This window comes from Diospyros lotus, chromosome 1, assembly GCF_014633365.1.
Source record: "Diospyros lotus cultivar Yz01 chromosome 1, ASM1463336v1, whole genome shotgun sequence".
Classification (NCBI taxonomy): Eukaryota; Viridiplantae; Streptophyta; class Magnoliopsida; order Ericales; family Ebenaceae; genus Diospyros; species Diospyros lotus.
In genome coordinates this window covers 28178041-28203395 of record NC_068338.1, presented here as the reverse complement: position 1 = coordinate 28203395, position 25355 = coordinate 28178041, and the positions used below count along the sequence as shown (strand labels likewise).

Here is a 25355-nt window from a genome sequence, read left to right as displayed (position 1 = left end):
TAAATTTATAGTATTATTAAAGGGTGAGATATTTTTGTGTAATTTTGATTTGGTAAGGCCATTGATAAAGGAGTGAGGCAGTTTAGAATTTTTAAGAACGAGATAACAGGTGTAAGTGAGAAAAAAAAAAAAAAGGGTAAAATGGCCAATTGATCTTATTTTTATACTTGTAAATTTTTTTTAATAATTTTTTAAATGAGATATCAAACCTCAATCTTTTTGTACATTTTGGGCTACGGAGGTATTATGACTAAAATATCCCGCGCCTCACATGTACCTTTATGCGTTTCATAAGGAATTTTTTTGTTATTTTACTATATAAAAGTGTACTAATAACATTTTCTATAATGGAAAATGGAATGTGCTGACGTGGCATTCTATATGCACTGAATATTTTCTCCGCGCGCAAAAGGAAACGAAACAAGAACATTATTACTCTCCCCCACCCCCCCTCTCTCTGCACGCACTATTTGCTTTGTTGCGCGGAGGAAACGTTTCTCTCTGTCAAAACCCTAGAGGGCTTAGGGTTCGACGAAGCCCCGAGAAGTTTGAGGTAATTCCATTTGCAGTTCCTATTCTTCTGATTGCATTTACGGCCTCTGTTGATTGCTCGGAGAATGTGTCGAATATGTTCGTCGGTGGATACGTCTATATGTGTGTTTGAGTGAATGATCGCCAATGAAAAAATTCAGAATCTTATTTACTTTTTGGTTTTTGGTGGTGACGGGGATTGGAATTTCACTTAATTGGGCCTGAGCGGGCCATGCATTTGTCTGCGTTGATTTTACATGATGACGGTCACGTTGTTTCTTGGCAAACTAACAGGGTTTAGGGCTAAATGGTCCCCCGTCCCCCCCCCCCCCCCCTTCTCGTTATGACACTTGGTTATGTTTGATTTCAGGTTGTAAATGGGTAGGAGAAGAGAAGAGAAGTATGGCACTCGTGATTTTGAATTGGAGGAAGACACGCATATGTACTATAAGGAAATGAGGGATGGAAAGGTAAGAGTCCACCTTTCTGAGAGAACCTTCCGCTGCCCCTATTGTCATGACAGGGGTAAGAAAGAGTACAATTATAGAGGGATTCTCGAACATGCTTCTCGAATTGGCCATGACTTCGATAATGGACGATTCAAGGACCGGGCTCGACATTTGGGGTTGGAAAAGTACTTAGAGAGGCACGTTAGAGATACAATACCGGGATCCAGCGGCAGAGCTATTGGACCACTGGAAAGTAATATGGATATCGACGATGCAGTGTCCAAGTCCCTGGTGAAACGTGCTGATACAAGGAATACATTACAAAAGCCCTTTGAGGTTTCCAAACACAAGCCAAAGGAGGAGCTTATTGTTTGGCCTTGGATGGCCGTTGTGGCCAATATTCAAATTGAGTTTAAAGATGGTAAGTATGTGGGAGACAGTGGTAAAAAACTAAAACATGAGTGGATCAGCAAAGGATATTGCCCTGTTAAGGTTCATCCCTTGTGGAGCCACACGGGTCACTCCGGCTTTGCTATAGTAGAGTTTAAGAGAGATTGGGATGGCTTTAAGAATGCCATGGAATTTGAAAAAATGTTTGAAATGGAGAACCATGGGAGGAGAGATTGGTATGCAGTGCGGTATAAAGGAGACAAACTATATGCTTGGGTTGCCAGGGAGGAAGATTACATTTTGAAGAGTCCTGTTGGTGATTATCTCCGCAAGAATGGAGACTTAAAGACTCTCTCAGATATTGAAATGGAAGACAAAAGGAAAGACACAAAACTAGTTTCTAACTTAACTAATGAGCTTGAGGTTAAGAATAGAAAATGTGACGAGATAAAGAGCAAAATAAGTAGCACAGAAAGGTTCATAAGGAATGTGATGAGGCAGAAAGAAGAGATGGTTCAGACTTACAATGAAGGTAAACAAAGAAATACCTTAATGGTGACATAGTTTCAGGAGCTGTGATTTTATTTTATAATGTAATATATGTGGGCAGCAAAACATTTTTTTTTTACTAAATGTATATTTTGTTTGTTTTGCTTATCTAACGTTATGGTTTCTACTTGTTCTTACCATAGTTTAGTTGATTGTTATTAATTAGAGCTGGAGAAAATGCAGAAGAATGCATCGGATCAAGTAAAAAAGATTTTCAATGACCATGAAAGGAGAAAATCACATTTGGAAGTGAAAAGGAAAAAGCTTGAGTTGCTCGAGAAAGAACTGGAACAACGCAAAGTTGTAAATGAGAGTGAGAAAAGGAAGCTTGAGCAGGAGAAGAAAATGGTATTATTCTGTTACATCCTCAACTTAAATCAACTCAATAAAGCTTTGTCCCAACACTTAACAGAGAAGTTGTACCTATATCCTCTCAATTTACCCTGTATCATATTCTTTTTGACTTACGATTGGGAATTAAAATACTTTTTGTTTATCTTAGTAATCCTTATTGCTTTTATGCAAGTGTTTCTTTTTTTTTTTGTCCCTTTTTTTTTGGCTAGGGCTATCAAACATCACTTCAATCTGGGAAATGACAATCCAATATGGGATTTTTTTTTTTGGATAAACAGATATTACATATATTTGTAAAAATTTGTAGGCACGCTTCTGTAGGGATTGAACTTGCTGTCCACAATCCTGCCATTAGATGTTAGGGTTGCTGAACCTTGTCCCTGTTTTTTCTCCATTCTTCCTAGCATTTTTGCTGCTTATGTAGCATGTCCTTTGAAATTAACAATTATACTATCTATGGAGCAGTATCACCCTGTATTGACTTCAGAACTCCGTATCTAATTAATTTTTGACTAAAATAGTGTTATTTAAGTTATCGAAAGAGTATTGGCTGAAAATAATCACCAATTTAGTGTCTGTTAACAAGCTTAAAATTTTTGGTTAAGTGAAACAATAAACATGCATTTGGCCAATACTCTTTTAGTGTTTATAGCTTTCATTCAAAATACACATGCCAAGTGCATTTATGCATTTGGCCTTACCAATCCAATAATAGATTGGTAATTAATGTCAACCTGTTATATCTAGGGTTGCTGGAACAATTTTCTTGGACAGAAATTGTACCACACTTACTCTCACACACTCATGGATTTGATCTAAGGTATAGATTTAATAGAATCAACAGAAAATATAAATAGAAACAGAATTGAAAACAAACAAGAAACACAAACCACACATCTACAAGAACATCGAAGATTATCCTGGTTCATGCTAATTGAATTGGCACTACATCCAGCCTTTAAACCACCACCGAGCGCAGCCTTCTTTATTGATGAAAACTGTACAAGACTTTCCTCTTCTCTCTCTCACAATACAAGCCTTCCCAAAAGTGTACAAGACTATAACTCACAGCTTTCTCACTCTCAAGGCTCTCTTGAAATCAGAAGAGAACATGCAGTTCTCTATCCCTTAGCCCCCTGCCCTATTTATAGAGAATAGGGTGATATTTCCTTAGGGCTGGGTATGATATTACCGATTTTGCCCTTCATTAATAACTAATTATTACAAGAAAGCCCCCAGCCTATCAACTAATCATAACCACATACAAGACTGCATATTTAACCTATCACTAACTCTAGACAATCCTTAACACAACCAAATACTGTTTTAGTAATTTTTTTTTTTTAAAATAATAGTATTTTTTTTAAGAATTAATATTGTTGACTATAGGACTGATTATCACACAAGAAACCTCACTTATCACAACCAATTCACAATCTCTAGAAACCGAAAAAGACTAGCAGATATTTAGAGTGAATCAAAAACAGTAACAGAAAATACAATAGGCAAGAAACTTATCCTGATTCAGGCATAAAATGCCCTACATCCAGACTGTCGATGACCTTGACAGAATCCACTAGAAAGCAATGAGTTACAACACTCCCTCTCGCACACACTTGGCTATCAACAATAGCCTTCCCTCCCGAGAATACAAGGACCGAGCCTTTGCTCTCTCTCAATTCTCTCTAGAGCCCGTGCAAGAAAAAAATATAGAAGGAATGAGTCTCGAGAACCTATCTGCCTCTATTAATAAGAGATGGAGGCGGTTACAACAAGGACCGCAAAATAAAAGAAATAAATTGACTATCGGAAACTAACTTATAAGAGTTAGTTCCATTACATTTTAAACTCATAAAATATAAAAGACAAAATTATTTCTAACTACATTTTAAAATCCTCTCCCGATGATTTGAATGCTAACTAATGCAAATCCTAACAAATATTATTTTAAATAAAAAGTTCATATCTATTTCCTTTTAGTGTAAGTGGAATTGTTTGAGGGTTTGGTGCTGTAACTGATTAATTATCTCATGAAATGTTCTTGAACTTGCTGTTCAAAACTAGTAACAGCTGTTTTCTTTTTGCAGAATGAGAGGGCGATTTTGGAGCAAAAGAAAGCTGATGAAAGTATGTTGAAGTTGGCCGAGGATCAAAAGGTTTGTTTCATGTTTTCTGCCTTTAGTGTGCTGCAGGAACAATATTTTACTTTGAACTAGAATTAGACACATGACTTGACCTGAATGGCAGAGAGAAAAGGAGAAACTTCATGAACGAATTATTGAACTGGAAAAGAAACTTGATGCCAAACAAGCACTGGAGTTGGAGATTGAGCGTATGAGAGGGGCTATAGAAGTGATGAAACATATGAGTGAGGATGGTGACATGGAAACTAAGAGGAAGATGGAATCAATTGAAAAAGATCTTCAAGAAAAGGAAGAAGAACTTGATGATTTGGGAGCACTAAGTCAGGCACTGATTGTGAAGGAGCGTTATACAAACGAAGAGTTGCAGGGAGCTCGCAAAGAGCTAATTAATGTAAGTCTCTCTTGCTGCCTGTCAATCAATGTCTACAGATATTGATAAAGCATATGTATGTCTCATTTTATTTTATACATTGATTTGCAAACCAAAAAAGGCCATAGTATTGTCTTGCTAAAAGACCAAGACTCATTAAGTCTATACTCAATGAGCTAAGAGCTTTTATTTGTTGAGAGAGGTATTATAGCATGCAAGACAAGTGCTTGTTCTGTGATATCACACTATCCCAAGTTGATAAAAATGGCTACCATGAGAATTTTAGTACCGTAATTTTGATAATTTCTAGTACCCCTTTCACAACAGTTTTTTCTGCAACATGTTCAACATAGGCCTACCCAGGCATTCTGTCTTGAATTTTCTATCTTATTCTTTTCTATGCTAGGTGTTGCCATTAAAACATTAATAAACTTTGCAAAATGCGAAGTTACTTCTTTAGAAACAAAACAAATTAAAGCTCTGATTTCCTTGGTTACTCTAGTAATAAATAACCTTGGCTCTCTGTAAGGACCCACACAGAAACCAGACCTCAAGTCTGTAATCGGTTAACGTGATACAGATTCAAGTTTATAAGTTGGAATTACTTTTTGTAAATTATTGTAATAAATGGTACAATACACCATGAGTTTAAAGGTTTTTTGCTTTCTTTCAAGTTTCAACCCAATACAACATTGTGAACCAATTCATCACTGTAATTTTGCTGTTCAATTTACATATTTATAGCATGAAGCAGGAGGTTCACACTCCTGTAAAATGAAGCTTTAGATGGCTTTTAGTTCTCGGTTGTTTTGGTTTTTTTATAATACATAATTGATTTTCTAGATGCTCTGATAGCTTGTATAGTAAGCTTCAATTTTGCGGTTCTTTTGTCCCATAAGGTATAATGGTGTACAGCGTATTGTCCAAATTCAAAATGAAAACTATATACTCCTACACACACAAATCATAATTCTTTACAATTATAGGAGACAACCAACACCTTCTATTTTTTCTACACGAGGGCTTCTCAGAACATCAGTGCCTCAGGTTCCATTCTCCTTAATGCATACAACATCTGTGAAATAGGATTGCATTCCTGGTTTCTTCCTACTTTCAGTCCATAACACCTGAACAAGGATTCATGTCTTCTTGTATTTGTGGATAACTTGGATACATAAATCACTAGTTTTCCTGCAGCAGATTTCTTTTTTGGGATCGGTGCTGTGTACCAAGAAAATCTTTGAGACAGTCATGTTAATGCCTTCTAGTTCTGTACTCTAGGACTTGATTGGCACCACCAAACTGTGGATTCAGTTCATGTCTAGGAAATTGAGACACTTTTTTTGTTTCTTTTTTGGGGCTGGGGGAGGGGTGGGGCGGTGGTTATGTACCTATGGAAGAATGTTATCCTCCACTTGTAAACTGATATCTATATGTTACAATTGGAGCACTGTCGGTCCAAGAATTTACCCAAGTAACCAACAAATCCAATCCCTCTTTCAGCACTCTCTCACCGATTTGATAATATAACATAAACAGAAAATTACAGAATTGACAAATGATAAAGATAGAGCAATCAAACCACACAATTCACCGAGATTTATCATGGTTTGAACTGGTTAAAGCCAGTCCTACATCCAGCATTCACAGAGAGAGCAATCCACTATAATCTTGATGAAAGACAATACATATGAATCATTCGCACGCCCCACAATCCTCACTGAAACAACCAAGAACCCTCACTGCAAGATTACAAAGATATCTCTCTATCTTTCTTCTAGCAATATAACTCTCTATAATCAATGAGTATGATCAGAATATCAGGCTTTTGACAGACTACCCCATGCCTCTTATTTATAGATATAAGAGACGTGAGTTACAATGAAGAATACCTAGAATACCCTATCTACCCCTCACTTAAAATTACATGCAATTAGCCTTTTATTTCCTAATTTGCCACTGCTGAATATTAGCCTAATACGACTGAGTTCTTCTAGAATATCCAGCCACTCAATGCAAAACTTGAATAACAAGTCTCCACCATTTTGCTTTGAGTTTCTGCCTGGAACCTGCCTTCATCAAGCTGCTTATCATTTGGACCTGCATAAAACTGATCATTTACATAGAATAACTTGCAAGAGTCTTAAACAATGGTGTAATTTAGCCATAGGTACTGCCTTAGTGAATATATTGGCTGCATTATCCTCACTAGCCACCTCTATTAGGTCTACTTCCTTTTTCTCAAGTATCTCCCTAATAAAATGGTACCTCACATCAATATGCTTAGTTTTCTCATGGTAGGCTTGGTTCTTAGCTAAGTGAATAGCACTTTGGCTATCACACATTAAAGTAGCCTTAATATTTTTCCCTAGGAGTTCACCTATACCCTTCAACCATAAGGTTTCTTTTATAGTTTCAGTAACAGCTATATACTCAGCCTCAGTGATAGAGAGAGCCACTACAGATTGTAAATTGGTTTTCCAGCTAATGGTTGAATTCCATAGCTTAAACACATATCTTGTAGAGGATCTCCTCTTATCTATATCCGCTGCATAATCAACGTTAATGAATCATAGAATATTAGGCTCTACCTCTAAATTAGCTCCACCATAAACTAGAGCCATATTGATTGTTCCTTTTAAGTACCTAAACACCCACTTAACGACAGTCCAATGGTCTTTTCCCGGATTAACCATAAACTTGCTAGCCACACTCATAGCATGGGCTAAATTCGGCCTTGTACACACCATACAGTACATAAGACTACCTACAACACTAGAGTAGGGAATTTTCTTCATCTCTCTCATGCTCTCTTCATCACTTGGTGATTGAATGTGAGATAACTTAAAATGCTGAGCAAAAGGAACACTGACTTCTTTTGCATCAAGCATATGAAACTTCTAATGAGCTTCTCAAGACAAGAATTTTGAGAAAGCTGGACCTTCCTAAGCTGTCTATTCCTAGATATTTCAATACCTCAGATCTTCCTAGCCTCTCCTAATTCCTTCATTTCAAAGATTGAATTTAATATCAGCTTTAAACTTTGGATCTCCACATGTGATTGGTTGGCAATCAACATGTCATCCACATAAAGGAGGAGATATATGGAAATCTTAGAAGAAACATGCTTAAAATAAACATAGCTATCAAAGTTACTCCTCTTGAACCCTTGACACAACATAAATGTGTCAAATTTCTTGTACCACTGTCTGGGGGATTGCTCAAGTCTATATAAGGATTTTTTCAACAAGCAAACTTGTTTCTCCTTTCCCTTAACTTCAAAACCTCTTGGCTGATCCATTAGAATATCTTCTTCTAATTTGCCATGAAGGAAAGCAGTGGTCACATCCATCTGCTCTAGGATTAGATCTAAATGGGCAGTCATAGCAAGTAAAATCCTTATAGAAGTGTGTCTTACCACATGGGAGAACACTTCATTAAAATCCACTCCTTCCACTTGGGTGAATCCTATTGCTACTAACCTAGCCTTGTACCTAGGTTTTGCTTCTTTTGCTACTCCTTCCTTGATCTTATACAACCATTTGCAGCCTACCACCCTTTTTACCTAAGGGTTTATCGACAAGGGTCCAAGTTTTATTCTTCCTTAGAGATTCCATTTCGGATTCCATGGCTGCAAGCCATTTGTTTGAATCTTTGGATCTCACAACCTCTTCATAAGAAAGAGGCTCATCTCCAGCTACCTCTAATGCACTTGTAAGTGCATATGCTACTAGATCTGAGTATCCAAACCTTGATGGAGATCTCACTACTCTCCTTTGCCTATCTCTAGCTACATTATTCCTATTTAAACTAGGGCTGCTACCTGAACTTGAAGAACCTGCACTGTCAGTGTGTTGGTTTTCATCATAACTAGAGGAATCATCAATGTCTGATTGCTGAAAGTTATCTAAACTAGTGGATCTTATACCAGCACTATGCTAGCCTGCTGCTAAGTCCATAGGACCATCATAAGCATCATCATCCAAGTCTCGGCTGTCACTTGCAGCATCATAACTGCTGCTGGCAGTATCATGACTGCCACTTGTTGCCTCATATAACCAACCCTTACAGAATCATGACTTGTAACAGTATAATCAAGCTGTTTCTGAACAACTTCTTTTACCTTTCCCTGTTCATCCTCTATCAGATCATTTTTCAGGAAAGAGTTTTCTTTAAAGACTACATCCCTACTTATAATAGTCTTTGGCATATCTTCTTCCAAACACCAAAGTTTGTAACCCTTCACCCCTATAGGATAACCTATAAATAGGCAATGTTTGGTCCTAGGTTCTAACTTGTCTTGCTTCACATGAGCATAGGCAATACATCCAAACACCTTTATGTGCTCAAGGCTTGGCTTATGACCTTTCCACATCTCATAAGGTGTTTTAAAGCCTATAGTTGTCGAGGGGGACCTATTAATCAAATATGAAGCTGTAGTTACAGCTTCTCCCCAAAAGGACTTAGATAGTCTAGCATGTATCAACATGCATCTCACCCTCTCTAAGAGGGTTCTATTCATCCTCTCGCCCAAGTCATTTTGCCTAGGGTTTCCGGGGGTTGTTAGGTGTCTCACTATGCCATTTTCACTACATATATGGGAGAAGTCTTTATTACAATATTCAAGCCCATTATCAGTCCTAATTATTTTTATTTTCTTACCCATTTGATTTTCTATCATGATTTTTCAAGTTTTAAATACCTCAAAAGTTTGGTCCTTTGATTTTAAAACAAAAACCCAAACCATCCTAGAGAAATCATCTATTATGGATAAGAAATATCTTGCTCCTCCATGTGTCAAGGATTAACTAGGGCCCCATAAATCTGAATGGATATAATCCAATGGGGGTTGAGATGAGTGGGTGGCTTTCTTAGGGAATTTAACTTTAATAGACTTTCCTAGAATGCAGGTTTCACACTTGTCCAATGCTGTAAATTTTTCAGCACTTAAGATTCCTTGATTAGACAACTCCTTAAGGCCTTGATCACTTATATGGGCCATCCTAAAGTGCCATAAGCTAGACTGATCACTATAGTTGGCTTCTCCTGAGGCTGCATCACCACTTAATGTGGATGCCTGCAGCACATAAATGCTATTCTTAAGGACAGCCTTCATGCACACTAGGGACCCTCTCAAGACCTTAAGCATTCCACTATCTCCCTTGTAGGAGTAGCCATTTTTATCTAATTCCCCAAGTGATATTAAGTTCCTTTTTAAATCAGGAACATACTTAACATTAGTTAAAATTTTAACTAATTCATCATGCATCCTAAGTCTAATATTTCCAATTTCCACTATTCCACACTCATGGTTGTTTCCTAAAAGGACTCTACCTCCACCAATTTCCTTATAGTCTAGCAACTATTCTTTGTGAGGAGTCATATGAAAAGAACACCCCGAATCAAGCACCCACACATCCTTTTCATCCTTACTGGACACTACTAGTGCATCAGCACTATCATAGTCACAAATGGAGTTTGAAAATTCTGGGCTGGACTTATTATGATACTCTTTCTTCCTATTTGGACCGTGTTTCTTTATATGCCATTTCTCATGGCAATGGAAGCACTTAATCACTTTCTTGACACTTCTGGACTTTGATCAAGACCTATTTTTATGTTTAGTCTCTCTCTCTTTTCTGTCCTAAATTTCACTGCTAGTACATCTCCAACAGTCTTTTTAGCCTCTACTTTATGTTGCAATTCCTTAGAATTAAAAGCCCCTATAACATTATCTAGAGCCAATTTGTCTCTACCATGCTTCAAGATGTCAACAAAAGTCTCATATGATTTTGGAAGTGAGTTCAACAAGACTAATGCCTTATCCTCATCATAATACTTTATCAATATTTTCAAGATCTAAACATAGTTTATTAAAACTATCAATGTGATCTTGTAACTTTTGACTTTCAACCATCTTGAATGAAAAGAACTTTGTTTTCAAATATAATCGAGTAGAAAGAGTTTTAGTCATATGGTTTCTAGCCTATTCCAAAGGTCTTTCGCGGTTGTCATCTTTGACACCTCCTGCAATACTTTGTCTCCAAGACTAAGAATTAGAGTGTTAAATGCTTTCTTGTTGATTTCCTTTCTCCTTTCATAGATTTATTTTTTTTGTTCTTCAAAGAGAGTCTAGGGTATTTTCTTTTCTGCCTCTAAGGCTTCGTCCAGACCTAGGTTTCCCAATAAGGCTCTCATCTTCATTTTCCATAGGCCAAAATTGTTTTGGCCATCGAATTTCTCAACATCATATTGTGTGACAAAGGCTGTAGAAGCCATTCCTGCGAGTATGTGTCAAATTCTAACGAATCTTGAAGGTTTTTGATGAGAGACCCGACTCTGATACCAATTTGTTACAACTGGGAGCACTGTCAGTCCGAGAATTTACCTAAATAACCAACAAATCACTCTTTCAACACTCTCTCACCGATTCGATAATACAACATAAACAGAAAATTATAGAATTGATAAAGGATAAAGAGCAATCAAACCACACAATGCACCGAGGTTTATCCTAGTTCGAACTGGTTAAAGCCAGTCCTACATCCAACCTTCATAGAGAGAGCAATCCACTATAATCTTGATGAAAGACAATACATATGAATCACTCGCACACCCCACAATCCTCACTAAAACAACCGAGAACCCTCACTGCAAGATTACAAAGATATCTCTCTATCTTTCTTCTAGCAATATAGCTCTCTATAATCAATGAGTATGATCAGAATATCAGGCCTTTGACAGACTACCCCATGCCTCTTATTTATAGATATAAGAGACGTGAGTTACAATGAGGAATACTTGGAATACCCTATCTACCCCTCACTTAAAATTACATGCAATTAGCCTTTTATTTCCTAATTTGCCACTGCTGAATATTAGCCTAATACGACCGAGGTCTTCTAGAATATCCAGCCACTCAATGCAAAACTTGAATAACACTATGGATGAAACAAGCTCTTTGTTAATAGGAGATCCAAGAGTTGAAGATGAAAGAAAATTTGCTAGATATCTTTATAAATTTGTCTTTCGATTTTATATTATTTTAATTGGCCATTTGATGTTGCTCTAGTTGAATTTTCGCAATACCAGTTTAAATGTCCATGGTTGGAATGCTACTGGTAGGTATTTTAGATATTAGGTTTTTCTGCAGCCTTATTCAGTATCTGAGGCAACAGTAAATGCTTACTTTAGTTACAAACTAATAAAAATCAATTTTGAGTGGGAAACTTGTTTGAATTGATTTGCCTAGTGGTTCTCTTCATCTGCAATTTCATGCCAGAATTTAATGCCCCCCCCCTCTCTCTCTCTCTCTCTCTCTCTCAGATGCCTTAGTGGATAAACTATTCTTGGCACTGTAGACTTGTTACCAGTTTGACTCAACTCAATGTTTCTTTCTCAAGTATCTTCCCATTTCTCAATTGAACGGTAACACTTGACTGCATTGATATACTCATCTTAGCAACTTAAGTTCATGATCCTCAAGGCTAGAATAGGTGCAGAAGCAACGTCAATCCATTTTTTGGACTTGAACTTTTCGATGTTGCATGGTCCTGTTGTTGGGGGCATGACTTGAAATTATTGATTATGAGTTATGAATCTGATTTAGTCATTATAAAATTAGAAGGAAAAGACTATTGCACTTCTTATTTTTCATTTCAGTGCTCACCAGTTTTCCTTTTTTTGCAATGAAGATGGGTCTCATTTTAAATTAATTGCATTAAGATTTAATGGATGTCCACTTTTCTTGGGTTATAGGGTTTCAAGGACAGCCGTGCTTTTATTTGTGTCAAGAGAATGGGAGAGCTCGACAACAAGCCTTTTTTAGCTGCAGCAAAGATAAAGTACGAGGGTGAAGAAGCAATGGAGAAAGCAACAGAGTGGTGCTCCTTGTGGGATGACCACCTAAGGGATCCAAGTTGGCATCCTTTTAAGGTCATCTCAATGGGAGAACATCATAAGGTATGCATCATTTCAATATCCTGTTACCTAAACTCCTTTTCTAACTCTGCTATGTTCCCCGCTTTTACCTAAGCATCTCTAAGGCATTATGTCCTTGTTAATTGACATTTTCACTTGATATTTAATTAGACTCCGTGGAACATTTTCCATGACTTGTATATCGATGAGTACTCAACTTGGAAAGACGATTTGGAATAAAGGCCATTTTATTTCAAACATAATGAACAAGAAACACGTCCAAGAAAGCTCATATGATAAGACAATGCAAATATGTATTTGATATGAATTAACAACAAAGTTATTACATGACTTGTTACTTAGTTTGCTTCTTCTGCCACGCATCCTCACCTTCTGTGTAGGTGATAAGTGTTAGAATTAGTGTTGTACATATATATATTAGGGAGATATGTTGGACCATTGTTGTACCTTGTGAGTTGGTATAAATATATATATCAAACATTGTGAATAAGACTATTTTTTTCTCAAATCTTCACATGGTACCAGAGCCACAAACTCTCTAGACCTAGCCGCCACTGGCCGTCGCCGCTGTCGACCACACTGCCGACGGCCTTCGTCTTCGCCACCGTTGGTCAATTTTCCTTCGGTCACCTTTGCTTGCTCGTTCAACTGACTGTTGGGTTTCCCATCACCGTCTATCGACGTCTTCTCCTCGCCATCGCGGTCGTCGCTCGATCTCCCTTCTCCTGTCGCCATTTCCATCGCCATCGCCGATCGACAAATCTCAGCTTCCGATCTTTGAGCTCTTGTAGTCGTTTCTCAGATCTCGCTCATGTGGCTGTCCGGTTATCAGATTTGGAACATCTTGTGGCTGTTTCCATTTGCCATCACCAAGATCCGGCCACCGTTGCTCAGATCTGTGACTAGCTCACCTAATTCAACTGCTCCTGTCCATATCTGTGCCATTGTCCGTTGCCTCACCGCTGGTGCTTCTTTGGTGTCTTATCACCTCTGTAGTTGCCTTGTGTCGTTGCCATTCGCGGCCCTCTAGCCGTTGTCACCTGCAGCACTCTGGCCTTCAGATCTGTTGCCTGCGGCTATCGGATCTTGTGAGATCTCGCCTCCATAGCCACCATCAGCCATTGATCTGCTGTTGTTGTCGTCTAGATCTGCGAGCCACCATTGTCGTCGTCCAAATTTGCGAGTCGCCAGTGCCATCATTTCTTAGATTCAGTCGTCAATCCCTCAGATCCAGTCGTCTTCTTCCTGGTTGGCTCAAATTCACTTCCTCCTATGATGATGACCCCAAATTCGCTTATGGCCGATCTTCTTCGCTTTCGTAGCTGTCTATCAGATTATCGGCATCAAATCTAGTTTTCTTTACAGTTTTAGATCTGATTTGTAGTCTCAGGTCTTGTTGGGCTTGTGTTTTCCACTATGGCCTCTTCAAATCCTAAAGTGGTGAGTCCTGAAGTGGTGAGTTCCTCGTCACCTGTGTCTGTTCCTGTCCCTGTACCTTCTTTATCCGATATTACAACTGTTACTACTAACAAATTGAATGGTAAGAACTATATGTTTTGGTTAGTGTCTGTTCAAATGTGGTTTCATGGGCATGGTGTTAGTGACCATTTGACTAAGAGGCTTTTCTACATTGCTAAAGTAGATAGAACTATATGGGATTACATAGAAGCACAGTTGGTTACGTTGTTACTTATGACAATCCATAGATGTTGATTTAATCCCCTTATTTTGTGTCTACGAGAACTGTTTCGATATTTGGTCTCATGCTTAGTAGTTATATACTAATGATATTGTACGCTTATACACTATCATTGGCAATTTGTTCAGTATTCAGAATAGGGGCTCAAAATGTGCCTACTTACTTGGGTCGTATTCAGTCTGTTGTGACAGATTTTAATGCTATGCTCTTGGATGCAGCCGATCTCAATGAACAAAAGAAGTAGAGGGACAAGTTGTTTATGGTGCTCACCCTTGTAGGCCTTGGGCCCGATATGGAGGGTGTTCGCACTCAGATCCTAAGTAGTCCCACTATTCCTACCATGGAAGAGGTGTTTGCTCGGATCCTTTGTAGTGCACAAGCATTTTTTGAGGCGTCAATTGGAGAGCAATCTAAACTTGCCTCTTAGACTCCTGGATCTTGCTTGAGATTGGACCCAGAGGTGGTCGTGGTAGTGGTGTTGGGCGTGGTCGTAGTGATAAGCGCCTTTATTGTGATTACTGTCATTATAAGGATATATGTTATGCACTCCATGGTCGCCCTCCCAAGGCCAATGTTGCAACTCCTGAGAGTGCAGACACACAGTATGTGGTACTTAATACCTCTCACACTGAGCGACCTGTTTCTACATATACGATTTCTACTGAGGAGTTGACTGAGTATTGTCAGCTTCAGGCTACTCGATAGGTCTCGACTCTTGTAGCTTCTATCACCCAAGAATCTTCTTCTTCTGCATAGCCACCCAATGGTACTCATATATGTCTTACTCATTCTCAACTTAGTCCTTGGATTCTTGATTCTACTACTTCAAAGCACATTTCTGGTAATAAATCCTTATTCTCTCATTTTGATTCCTCTACGTCCCTTCCTCCTATCACTATGGTTGATAGGTCTAAAACTCTTCCCACTAGTATTGGTAGGGTTGATCCACTTCCGTCTATTTCTCTTACTTCTGTTTTATATATCCCTAGTTGCCCATATAGTCTCATTTTTATTCTTCGTCTCACTCGTTTTTTGAATTGTCATGTTATCTTTGATTTTGATTATGTTCTTGTGTAGGATCGGGGTACAAGACAAATGATTGGCCCCGAGCATGAGTTTGAGGGACTTTACCATCTTGTCCTGTCGTCATCTATGGCATTTGCTTGTGCTACTACAGGGCCATCTCCTCTTCAGATTCATTCTCGACTTGGTCATCCTCACTTATCTACTCTTCGACAGATGATTCCTTCATTGTCTTCGTTGACTGTTCTAGAATGCGAGTCTTATCAGTTAGGAAAACATATTCGTTTTTCTTATCCTTGTTGTCTTAATATATGAGTTGATGCTCCTTTTGATCTAGTACATTCAGACATTTGGGGTCCTAGTAGAGTCAAGTCTAAACAGGGTTTTTCCTATTTCGTTACATTCATTGATGATCATTCTCGTTGTGTTTGGCTTTATTTAATGAAAGATCGTACTAAATTGCAATCTATGTTCTCTTTCTTTTGTAATGAAATTTCTACTCAATTTGATCGTACGATTCGTATCATTCGCAATGATAATACCAAGGAATATTGTTCTCATGCATTTTAAGTCTTTCTTTTATCTCGTGGTATTGTTTATCAATTCTCTTGTCCTTATACTTTGTAACAAAATGGAGGTTGCTGAACGTAAAAACTGTCATCTCATGAGACTACTCAGACACTTCTCCTTCAAATGCATGTTCCTGTTGTCTTTTGGGATGCTGCTCTTCTTACTTCTAGTTATTTGATCAACCGGATGCCATCAACGGTTCTGAATGGGACCATTTCACATACTTTACTTTTTCCTCGTGATCCCATCTATCCTATCCCTCCTCATGTATTTGGATCAACCTATTTTGTTCATCTTCTTTCCCTTGGTCGTGATAAATTATCTCCTCGCTCGATCAAGTGTGTGTTCCTAGGTTATTCTCGTCATCAGAAAGGATACAAGTGCTATTCCCTTGAACTTAGTAGATACTTTTTCTCCTTTGATGTCACATTCTTTGAGTCTACACTTTTTTTCTCTCCTTCGTCTAATAGGTCTTCTTTCTCCTTTCCTGAGGTTCTTCCTGTCCCTTCTCCTCCTCCTCTGGTTCCAGTACATGTTTTTAATCCTCTTGTTCCTCTTCAAACTTATCAGCATCATTCTTAGCCTCCATCAGTGCCTTTCGTTCCCGCTCCTATTGCAAATGATGATATTCCTCTAGATTCATGCCTTCCTCTAGCTGGTGTCATTTTTCTGTCTCCTTCTGACTCTGCCCAAGCTCCTGTTCGCCGTGGTATATGTTCCACTCGCAATGCTCATCTCATTTATACTTTTATGAGTTATCGCTGTTTGTCATCTGTTTATTATGCTTTTGTCTCTACTCTTTTGTCTGTTTCTATTCCTAAGACAGATGTTGAAGCTCTCTCACCTTGGGTTCAGACATGCTATAGATGAGGGGATGTCTGCCTTGTTGGCTAATGAGACATGAGATCTAGTTCTTCTCCCTCTGGGGAAATCTACTGTTGGTTGTCGGTGGGTGTTTTATAGTTAAGGTTGGTCTTGATGGTTCTATTGATCGTCTGAAGGCTTGATTGGTTGCTAAGGGCTATACTCAAATTTTTGGCTTGGATTATGGTGATACATTCTCTCCCGTGGCTAAGATTGCTTATGTTTGTGCTTTTCTTGCTATAGCTGCTATTCAACAATGGCATTTTTATCAGTTGGATGTTAAAAATGCTTTTCTTCATGGTGACCTTCAAGAGGAAGTGTATATTGAGCAGCCTCCTGGTTTTGTTGCTCAGAGGGAGTCTCGACTGGTATGTCGCCTGAAGAAATCCTTATATGACTTGAAGCATCTCCTCGGTGCTGGTTTTGCCGCTTCAGTTCGGTCATCCAGTCTTTTGGTATGAATAGAAGTGAAGCTGATTACTCTATTTTCTAACGCCATTCTCCTGGTGGAGTCATATTATTGGTGGTGTGCGTAGATGACATTATTATTACAGGAGATGATGGTGTTGATATTGGGCAGTTGAAGATTCATTTGCATTCTTATTTTCAGACTAAGGATTTAGGCAGGTTGAAGTATTTTCTTGGCATTGATGTAACTCAATCTGCCCATGGTGTGTGCATCTCTCAAATGACGTATACCTTAGATATTTTGGAAGAGACTGGTATACTTGATTCCTGGCCTATAGATACTCCTATGGATCCTCATGTTAAGCTTGTACCAGGACAGGAGGAGTCATTGGGGGATCCTTGGCGATATAGGATACTGGTTGGGAAGTGTTAAATCATTTGTATTAGATTAGTTGATTGTCTCGGGTAAAGTAGTAAATGTTAGGGATGTGTTTGGTATTTCATCTAGTTTTGTTAATTGGTTAGTTATATCTCCAGTTGTTCGGTTTTTTAAAATCTTGTGTAGTCTGCCCTTATGTTTTATAAATAAGGGGTCAGAGGCCTTTAGTTCTCACCCGGTTGTTTTTGCTATCTTGGGAATTCCGTGCGAGTATGTGCTGTGTGGGAGGAAAGCAATTGAGAGCTTTGTAATCTGTTCTAAATCTCTGTATAGCCTGGGTATTGAGTTGTGAGAGAGAGAGAGAGTTTGAGTTTCTGATATTCAAGATAGTGGAGAAAAACTCTAAAGACAGTTTAGATGTAAGTTTCCTGAAAGAAAAACTGAAGTAGGATAAATCTCAGTCTTGTATGTGTATGTTCTTCTAATTTTCAGTTTTCTTATTTTGTTCTCCTATCTCTTTCGTGAGGGTAATTGCTATTATCTTGAGGGTAGAGTGTTTGATTAAATGGGGTGGAAGATTGGGACAACATGAAGCTTAATTACCTCACCATCACATGTCCAGACATCTCTTTTGCTATTAGTGTGGTAAGTTAATTCCTAGATTCCCCATGTGATAGTCACTGATACACTTTAGTGCGTATCTTGAGATACATTAAAAGTGCTCATGGTAAAGGCTTGCTGTTTGAGAACAAAGGACACAAACATGTTGGATATACTGATGCAGATTGGGCTGGTTGTCCTATAGAGAAAGTGTTTACCTCGGGTTATTGCAGTGTTCTAAAACGTGCTAGGTGCTAGTCGGGCACCAGACTAGGGCCTAGCGCCTAGGCAGGGCTTAGGAAAACTACTTTTTTTTTTTTTAACTTTTTGATGTACTTTGATGTTATTTTCAGGTAAATCAAAGTTGGAAAGACAAGTGAAATAATGGAATTAAGCCTGAGAAAACAAACCATTTAGATCAGTTCTGGGTTCAAGAAGGCAGAAGCATCAATAATGCAACATAATATCCGAAGAATCTAACTATCTAATTGGATTTCTTCCTCTCCATATTCTTCCAACACACAATTTTCATCGGACTTAAAAAATCAAATTCATTGATTTCTTGCTCATCTTCTTCTTTTGATTGAAAATTATCTTCATGGAGCTCTCTCACCCTAGAACTTCTTCGAGGTTGAAGCATTTTGTTTGCTTCGGATGCTTCACCAACCACTTCCCAAGTGAGCCCCATACCAAGCTCAACTTCTTCATCTCCTCCTCCATCAACGATCCATCCTTATGCATTACTAGCATCACTAACAAATAGCACATCAACATTCATTTCCTTCTCTCTTTTTTGCTTGTTCATCAATTTCGCATTAAATTGGACCAGTGTTCTAAAAGGCGCTAGGCGCTAGTTGGGCGCCAGGCTGGGGCCTAGCGCCTAGGCGGGGCCTAGGCGGCGCTTAAGAAAACTGTTATTTTTTTTATTCTTTAAACTTTGTGATATAATTTGATGTTATTTTTAACTAAATCAAAGTTGAAAAATATTAATAATGCAACATAAACCAATAATATATAGAATTAAGCATGAGAAATAAATTATTGTAATTAATAAATAACATTTTAATTAGTCATACAATCAATACTATAAGCAAACAACTAAGTGGATTTTTTGGAAATATTATAGAATATATATAATTAATAATAAAACTAAATATAAATCTATAATTATATATAAATATTAAATAGAAAAGAAAAATAAAATAAAATAAAAACAAAAAACAAAAACGGAGCAAATGCCCCAATAACCACACAGAGAGACGGGGAGACGGGAGAGAGAGAGAGAGAGAGAGGTTACGACAGATGGAGCTTGCCGCAGCGGAGATGGAGCTCGACGGCGAGGACGGGGGCGGCGACGATGACGCTGAGGACGACGAGGACGCGACAGATAAGAGGCGGTGACGATGAAGCTTGGCGGCGAGGATCGAGCTGGACGCAGCGACAGCGGTGAGCTACTGGCGGGCCGATGAAGCTTGGCGGTGTTGAGGCGACAGCGTTGAGGCGACGACAGCGTTGAGGCGGCGACAGCGTTCAGGTGAGAAGAGAGAAATAGGGAGATGTTGAGAGGTTCGATTTAATGATTTAGCAAAAAAAACCCTAAAAATGGCTGAGCCAACAAGTTGGGCGCCAAGGCGCGCAGGCCGACTAGGCGCCGCTTGGGCCGCCTAGGCACCCAAGCCGGCCGATTACTCGGGCCGGCGCCTAGGAGGCCCGACTAGGGCAATTTCGGGGCGGCCAGCGGCCGCCTAGGCCAATTTTTAGAACACTGAATTGGATATAGACTAGATTATTTAATGGATTCATGTCCAATCTATTTCTTTTCTTTGTATGTATCTACATAAATAAAATAAACAATATTAATATAAATGATAAGTGGATAAGGATAACTAATTAATATTAAAGAAATATAATTCATAGAGATAATGAAATTAAAATATTAAAAACATTTTAAAATATACACTAAACCCTTCAAAAGTGCTCCAATTTCTTTTACAACTGGATGAACTAGTGGTTAACGAGAGAATCTTTCTCCCTATTCATTGCAAGTTTAGAGTTTGATTTCCTTAAATTATCCACAAAGTAATTACATAGGTCAAACAAATATAAAGTAAACAAATTTATACACTAATACACAATAGAAACTAAGAAAGGATTAAAGGAATTAAAATTGATTAAAACTAAGAAGGGATTAAAGGAATTTTATACTTAATTATAATTGTTATCATTTTTTGCACACCCTTGAGTTGTCCACGGTTTTCCAAAAGCTCCATCTTTACGAGTATATTTTAGCAACTCAACATTTATAACATGACCTTGCAATTCACCATCATAAAACATCTCCACAGTTAAAAAACCCATCCATCACTTTATCCATATCCTTGAAATAGTAGTAGGGATTCAAAAGATAAGCCGCAAAATGCAGTGGACTATGTAGTCTATCTTTTACCCTTGCTTTAATAATCTCCATAACAGGTTGATAGTTATTCTTAAGATTATTTAGGGCTTCTTTAATATCTTTCTTTGCCTGCTTAATCTCTTCGCATAAAAAGCCCATAGAAGGCTTTCTATTTGCATCAACAATTCGAAACACTTTCACCAAAGGTGCAAAAACTTTAAGGCATAAAGTCATACCATTCCAGAAAGCAATGCTTATCACAGTAGCATAGGCTGGTTTCCCTTTAATAATCTTTGACCATTTGCACTTTTCCCATTCAGATCTAGTAAACATTGTCCTCATTTGGGCTTTTTTCTCCATCAAACTTTGTAGAGTAAGAAAAGAAGAAGCGAATCTAGTAACTCTCGATTTCACTATATCCCTCTTCTTCGTAAATGACCTAATTAAGGATAAGGTTTTATAGTATGCATAAATGAAGATTGTCAACCTCTTGGCCTGATCAATGATTTTCTTATACCTCGACAGTCTTCCAATACTTTCAAGTATCAAATTGATGGTGTGAGTAGCACATGAGGTCCAAAAGATATTTGGCCTCTTCACCTTCAACAATTTTGCTGCTCCTATATTGTTAACAACATTGTCGATTACTACTTGGATGACATTTTGTGGCCCAACTTGCTCAATGCATTTGTCCACATACTCAAAGATGAGTTCACTTGTATGTGCTTCATCTGAATACTCTTTGGAAGAAAAAAAAAAATAATACCCGCGTTAGAATTAACACATAGGTTCATGTTGCTCCTTTTTCTGTTTGTCTAAGCACCTATCATAATGGAGCACCCATTTCGTGCCCACTCTTCTTCATGCTTCTTCAGTAATTCTTTCATTTTGTCAACTTCTCCCTTTAATAACGGTTCCCTCAACTGGTATTGACTTGAAGTTTGAAGCCTAGCTCAAAATGGGTATTTTAGTTTCGTACACCCATCTAGCACAATATTCACGAACAGATTGTGTTATCTCTTTAAAGAGTGTTTCACTGATATTTTGCCGCCTTTGTGTCATTCCTGCACTCAAACAAGTTTTAGGGCTGATGGAGCTTGCAAACTTATCCATAGGGCCAAGAGTACGGGGCGTTTTTCTACTCCTTAACTCTTACAATTCATCTTCATCATCACCTTTTCAAAAATATTAACAGAGAATCTCATCAAATCTTCCTCCTTCTTCTTATTCTTCTTCTTACTCTTTGCCTCGGCAATAACATTGTTGCATTTGGCTTGATCATCCGGAGAAGATTTTGGACAAGCAGAAATATTTTTGAAAATGTGGCCGATGTGTTCTTTTACTCTATAAACTCCTCCAGACATAACTTTACCACACAACTTGCATTTAACTTTATCCATATTCGTCGGATCAATTAACATTCCATACTCTCATCCGACATCATTTAACTTCATTTTAAGAACTGAGGAGGCCTCGGACGATACTCCCGTACCCCCAGTCCCATTTGACATCATTTGACTTCTTTTTATGTCTTTGAGTATTCTGCTCCTACCTCTTAGTCTCACTTTTCCTCCAAAATCGTACTTCCCGAATAAACCTTTAAGAATCTCAAACAATGCACATATCCAACACCCAACAAAATCCAATTGTAGGTTCAACATAAACATGTGCACATATCCAACAACTAGCATTCATGGCGGAATTTGGGAAATAGCAACAAGTCTCGCAATATTCACAATCAACAAGTAAGAAAAACCAATACTCCGTCGGATGCTTCGACACCTCACTTTAAACTAGTTGCAAACCCTAGAATCTTATCAAAACGCAAATTTCTAGAATTAACGAAAGAGGCAAGCACAAAAGAAAAGACAGATGATGGCCATACGTATCGAAGGAAGAAGAGTGAGAATTGGCAAGGAGAGAGGTCTTGAATTTGTGAGAATGTGATATGAAAATTGAAGAGATGATTGGCGACAACGAAGGTGACAAGAGAGAGAAATCGGGACCAAGGGAAAATACTGAACACAAATCCAAACACGCACGTCTTGAACCGGTAGAGGAGAAGGTTGAAGTATCACATGAAGGGGGAGGGGGGGGATTTCTTTGGGGATCGACGTCGTTTTGTGCTTTGGCCAAAACTATGTTCATCAAAAAAATTAGGCGACCCAGGCGGCTAGGAGCCGATTGGGCCTAATGCCTAAGATGTCGATTTGCATTATTCGTGGTGGCCAGGGGCTGCCTAACACGACCGCCTTTTTGAACACTGGGTTATTGTATCCTGATTGGAGAAAATTTGGTGTCTTGGAAGAGTAAGAAACAAAATGTTGTGGCTAGATTTAGCGTAGAAGCGAAATATCAGGCTATGGCTTTAGCCACATGCGAGTTGATTTGGTTGAAGCAACTTCTTATGGAGTTGAAATTTGGAGATTCAGGACCGATGCAACTTATTTGTGATAATCGGACGACTTTTCATATTGCCTCTAATCTAATTTTTCATGAGCGGACCAAACATATAGAGATAGATTGTCACTTTGTGAGACAAAAATTGATTTCTGGAGAGATTAGTACGTTATTTGTTAGCTCTAATGACTAGCTGAGTGATCTTTTTACCAAGGTATTATGGGATCCACGTCTTACCTACATTTGTACCAAGGTAGGCATATAGACTGTTAGAATTAGTGTTGTACATATATATATATATATATATTAGGGAGATATGTTGGACTATTGTTGTACCTTGTTAGTTGGTGTACACACACACCAAACATTGTGAATAAGACAATATTTTTCCCTCAAATCTTCACAATAAGAACAATAACTATATGAATTATAGTTTACTAGTTATTTTTGTCTAGGACATCATCATCTATAAGGCTCTTACAACTCATTTCATATCTAAGAATCTTTGACCAAGTTTTTGGTAGCATACAACAAAGCTAATCTTATACCTACCTTACAATTTCTTTTAGCTAACAATATCTTAGTATCACATGCAACTTTGGATACACTTTCAATTTTGACTACTACAAAAATGCTATTTGGATGCTTAGTTGTGACACTTTTGGTGACACTTGTATATTGATGTGTTGTACATTATGTCACATCAATACAAATGTACAATACATCAATGCATGAGTGCCACAAAAAAGTCACAACTAAGTGTCCAAATAGCATTTTCTGTAACTATTATGCCTTAATTCTATGAGTAGCATTTGATATATCATCCAATCTTTTTGGATGATTGGTGCAACCGTGGAAGATATATGCACTAATTTTTTCTTGGTATGATTCGATCTTCAAGTTTCACTATAAAATTATTTATACTGATATTTTTACTAAATTTATATTCTACGTATTTATATTACAATCTACTTAACTTAAAACCTCTAGAGTCTAAATATTCCGTCCATTTTTGGAGCAAAGTGTTCATTCATTCTTTTGTTTCATCAACTAACACAAGGTCATTTGCAAATAATCATACATCCAGGCACCTCTCTTAGGATGTGTTTAGTGAGTCCATTTATTTTAGGCAAAGAGATAAGTGCTTAATGCAGCAGATCCTTGATACAAATCAATTGTAATCAGAAAAGTCTTGGTATTCACATTGTCTGACATGCATTTTTACTCCATGATACGTCTCTTTGATTTCTTGTATATAAGCTTATGTTGTGATTTTATATGAAATTTGGGGTCTCAGGAAGTGATTGACGAGGAGGATGAGAAACTAAGAAGCTTGAGGGAAGAGCTGGGTGAAGAAGTGTACGAGGCCGTGACAAGAGCCTTGAGGGAGTTGAATGAGTACAACCCCAGTGGGCGGTACCCACTCTCAGAGCTATGGAATTCGAAGGATGGAAGGAGAGCAAGAGTGGTAGAGGGAGTTTCTCTTTTACTCAAACAATTCAAATACTACAAACGTAAGAGAAACTGACAACTGAAGCAGCAGCAGCAGCTCGTGTGAAGTTTTTCAACGTTGAATGGTTCTGTATTTATTTATATTCCTCGCGGAGTGGAAACCTTTCTAAGTAGCCGCAGCAGTAGAAGGAACAAAACTCAATTGTTGTTCCATCAAATGGTAGCTATTTTGATGTAAACTTTGCTAGAAAAGTTTGGTTTGAGTACATATCCAGTGAACTATGTGATGAAACAAATTATGTCAATTACCTTCATTTTCATCTTTTGAAATGAAAAATTTTCTTATAAAAACAATGAAAATTATGTCGAAGTTTAGTTTTTAGTTTTGAATTTTGAATTTTATTTTCAGTTTTGTATTCTAAGTGTCTGTTTTGAGAAAATTGAAAACGTGTTATTTTTATTATTCTAAAAATTTATTTCTCAAAATTAAAAACTTGAAAACGCGTTTATTTTGAAATTTAGAAAAAAATTATTTGATTATTTATTAATGATAATATTATTTTTATTTTTTTATAATTTAAAAATCTTTAGGTTCAACTTTTAGTACATACACTAAATTAGATGTTTAGTTAAATAATAAAACAATATAATTAATGATTAAACAAATTTAATTAAAAATAAAAACAAAATAATTGAGAAATTAGTTCTTGCCCTTCCCAGCTTCCCATCCCAAGCAAAGCTTGTTTCAACTTCTGTAAGGAAGAAGAGATGGTGTAGGCGAGTGACGGGGGATGAAGAAGAAAAGACAACCAGCGTAATCAAACGACGAAAGGGAAG

General features: G+C 37.8%; 1 protein-coding gene across 1 annotated transcript; it reads left to right on the top strand.

Moving 5' to 3' along the window:
• Window positions 1–421: 421 nt before the first annotated feature.
• On the top strand, window positions 422–24876 carry LOC127812693 (factor of DNA methylation 4-like). The gene is made up of 7 exons (XM_052353213.1): window positions 422–553; window positions 902–1902; window positions 2086–2267; window positions 4361–4429; window positions 4521–4808; window positions 12546–12749; window positions 24364–24876. The coding sequence occupies exons 2-7, from the start codon at window positions 909–911 to the stop codon at window positions 24592–24594; spliced, it is 1968 nt and encodes a 655-aa protein (XP_052209173.1). The 5' UTR covers window positions 422–553; window positions 902–908; the 3' UTR covers window positions 24595–24876.
• The last annotated feature ends 479 nt before the right edge of the window (window positions 24877–25355 follow it).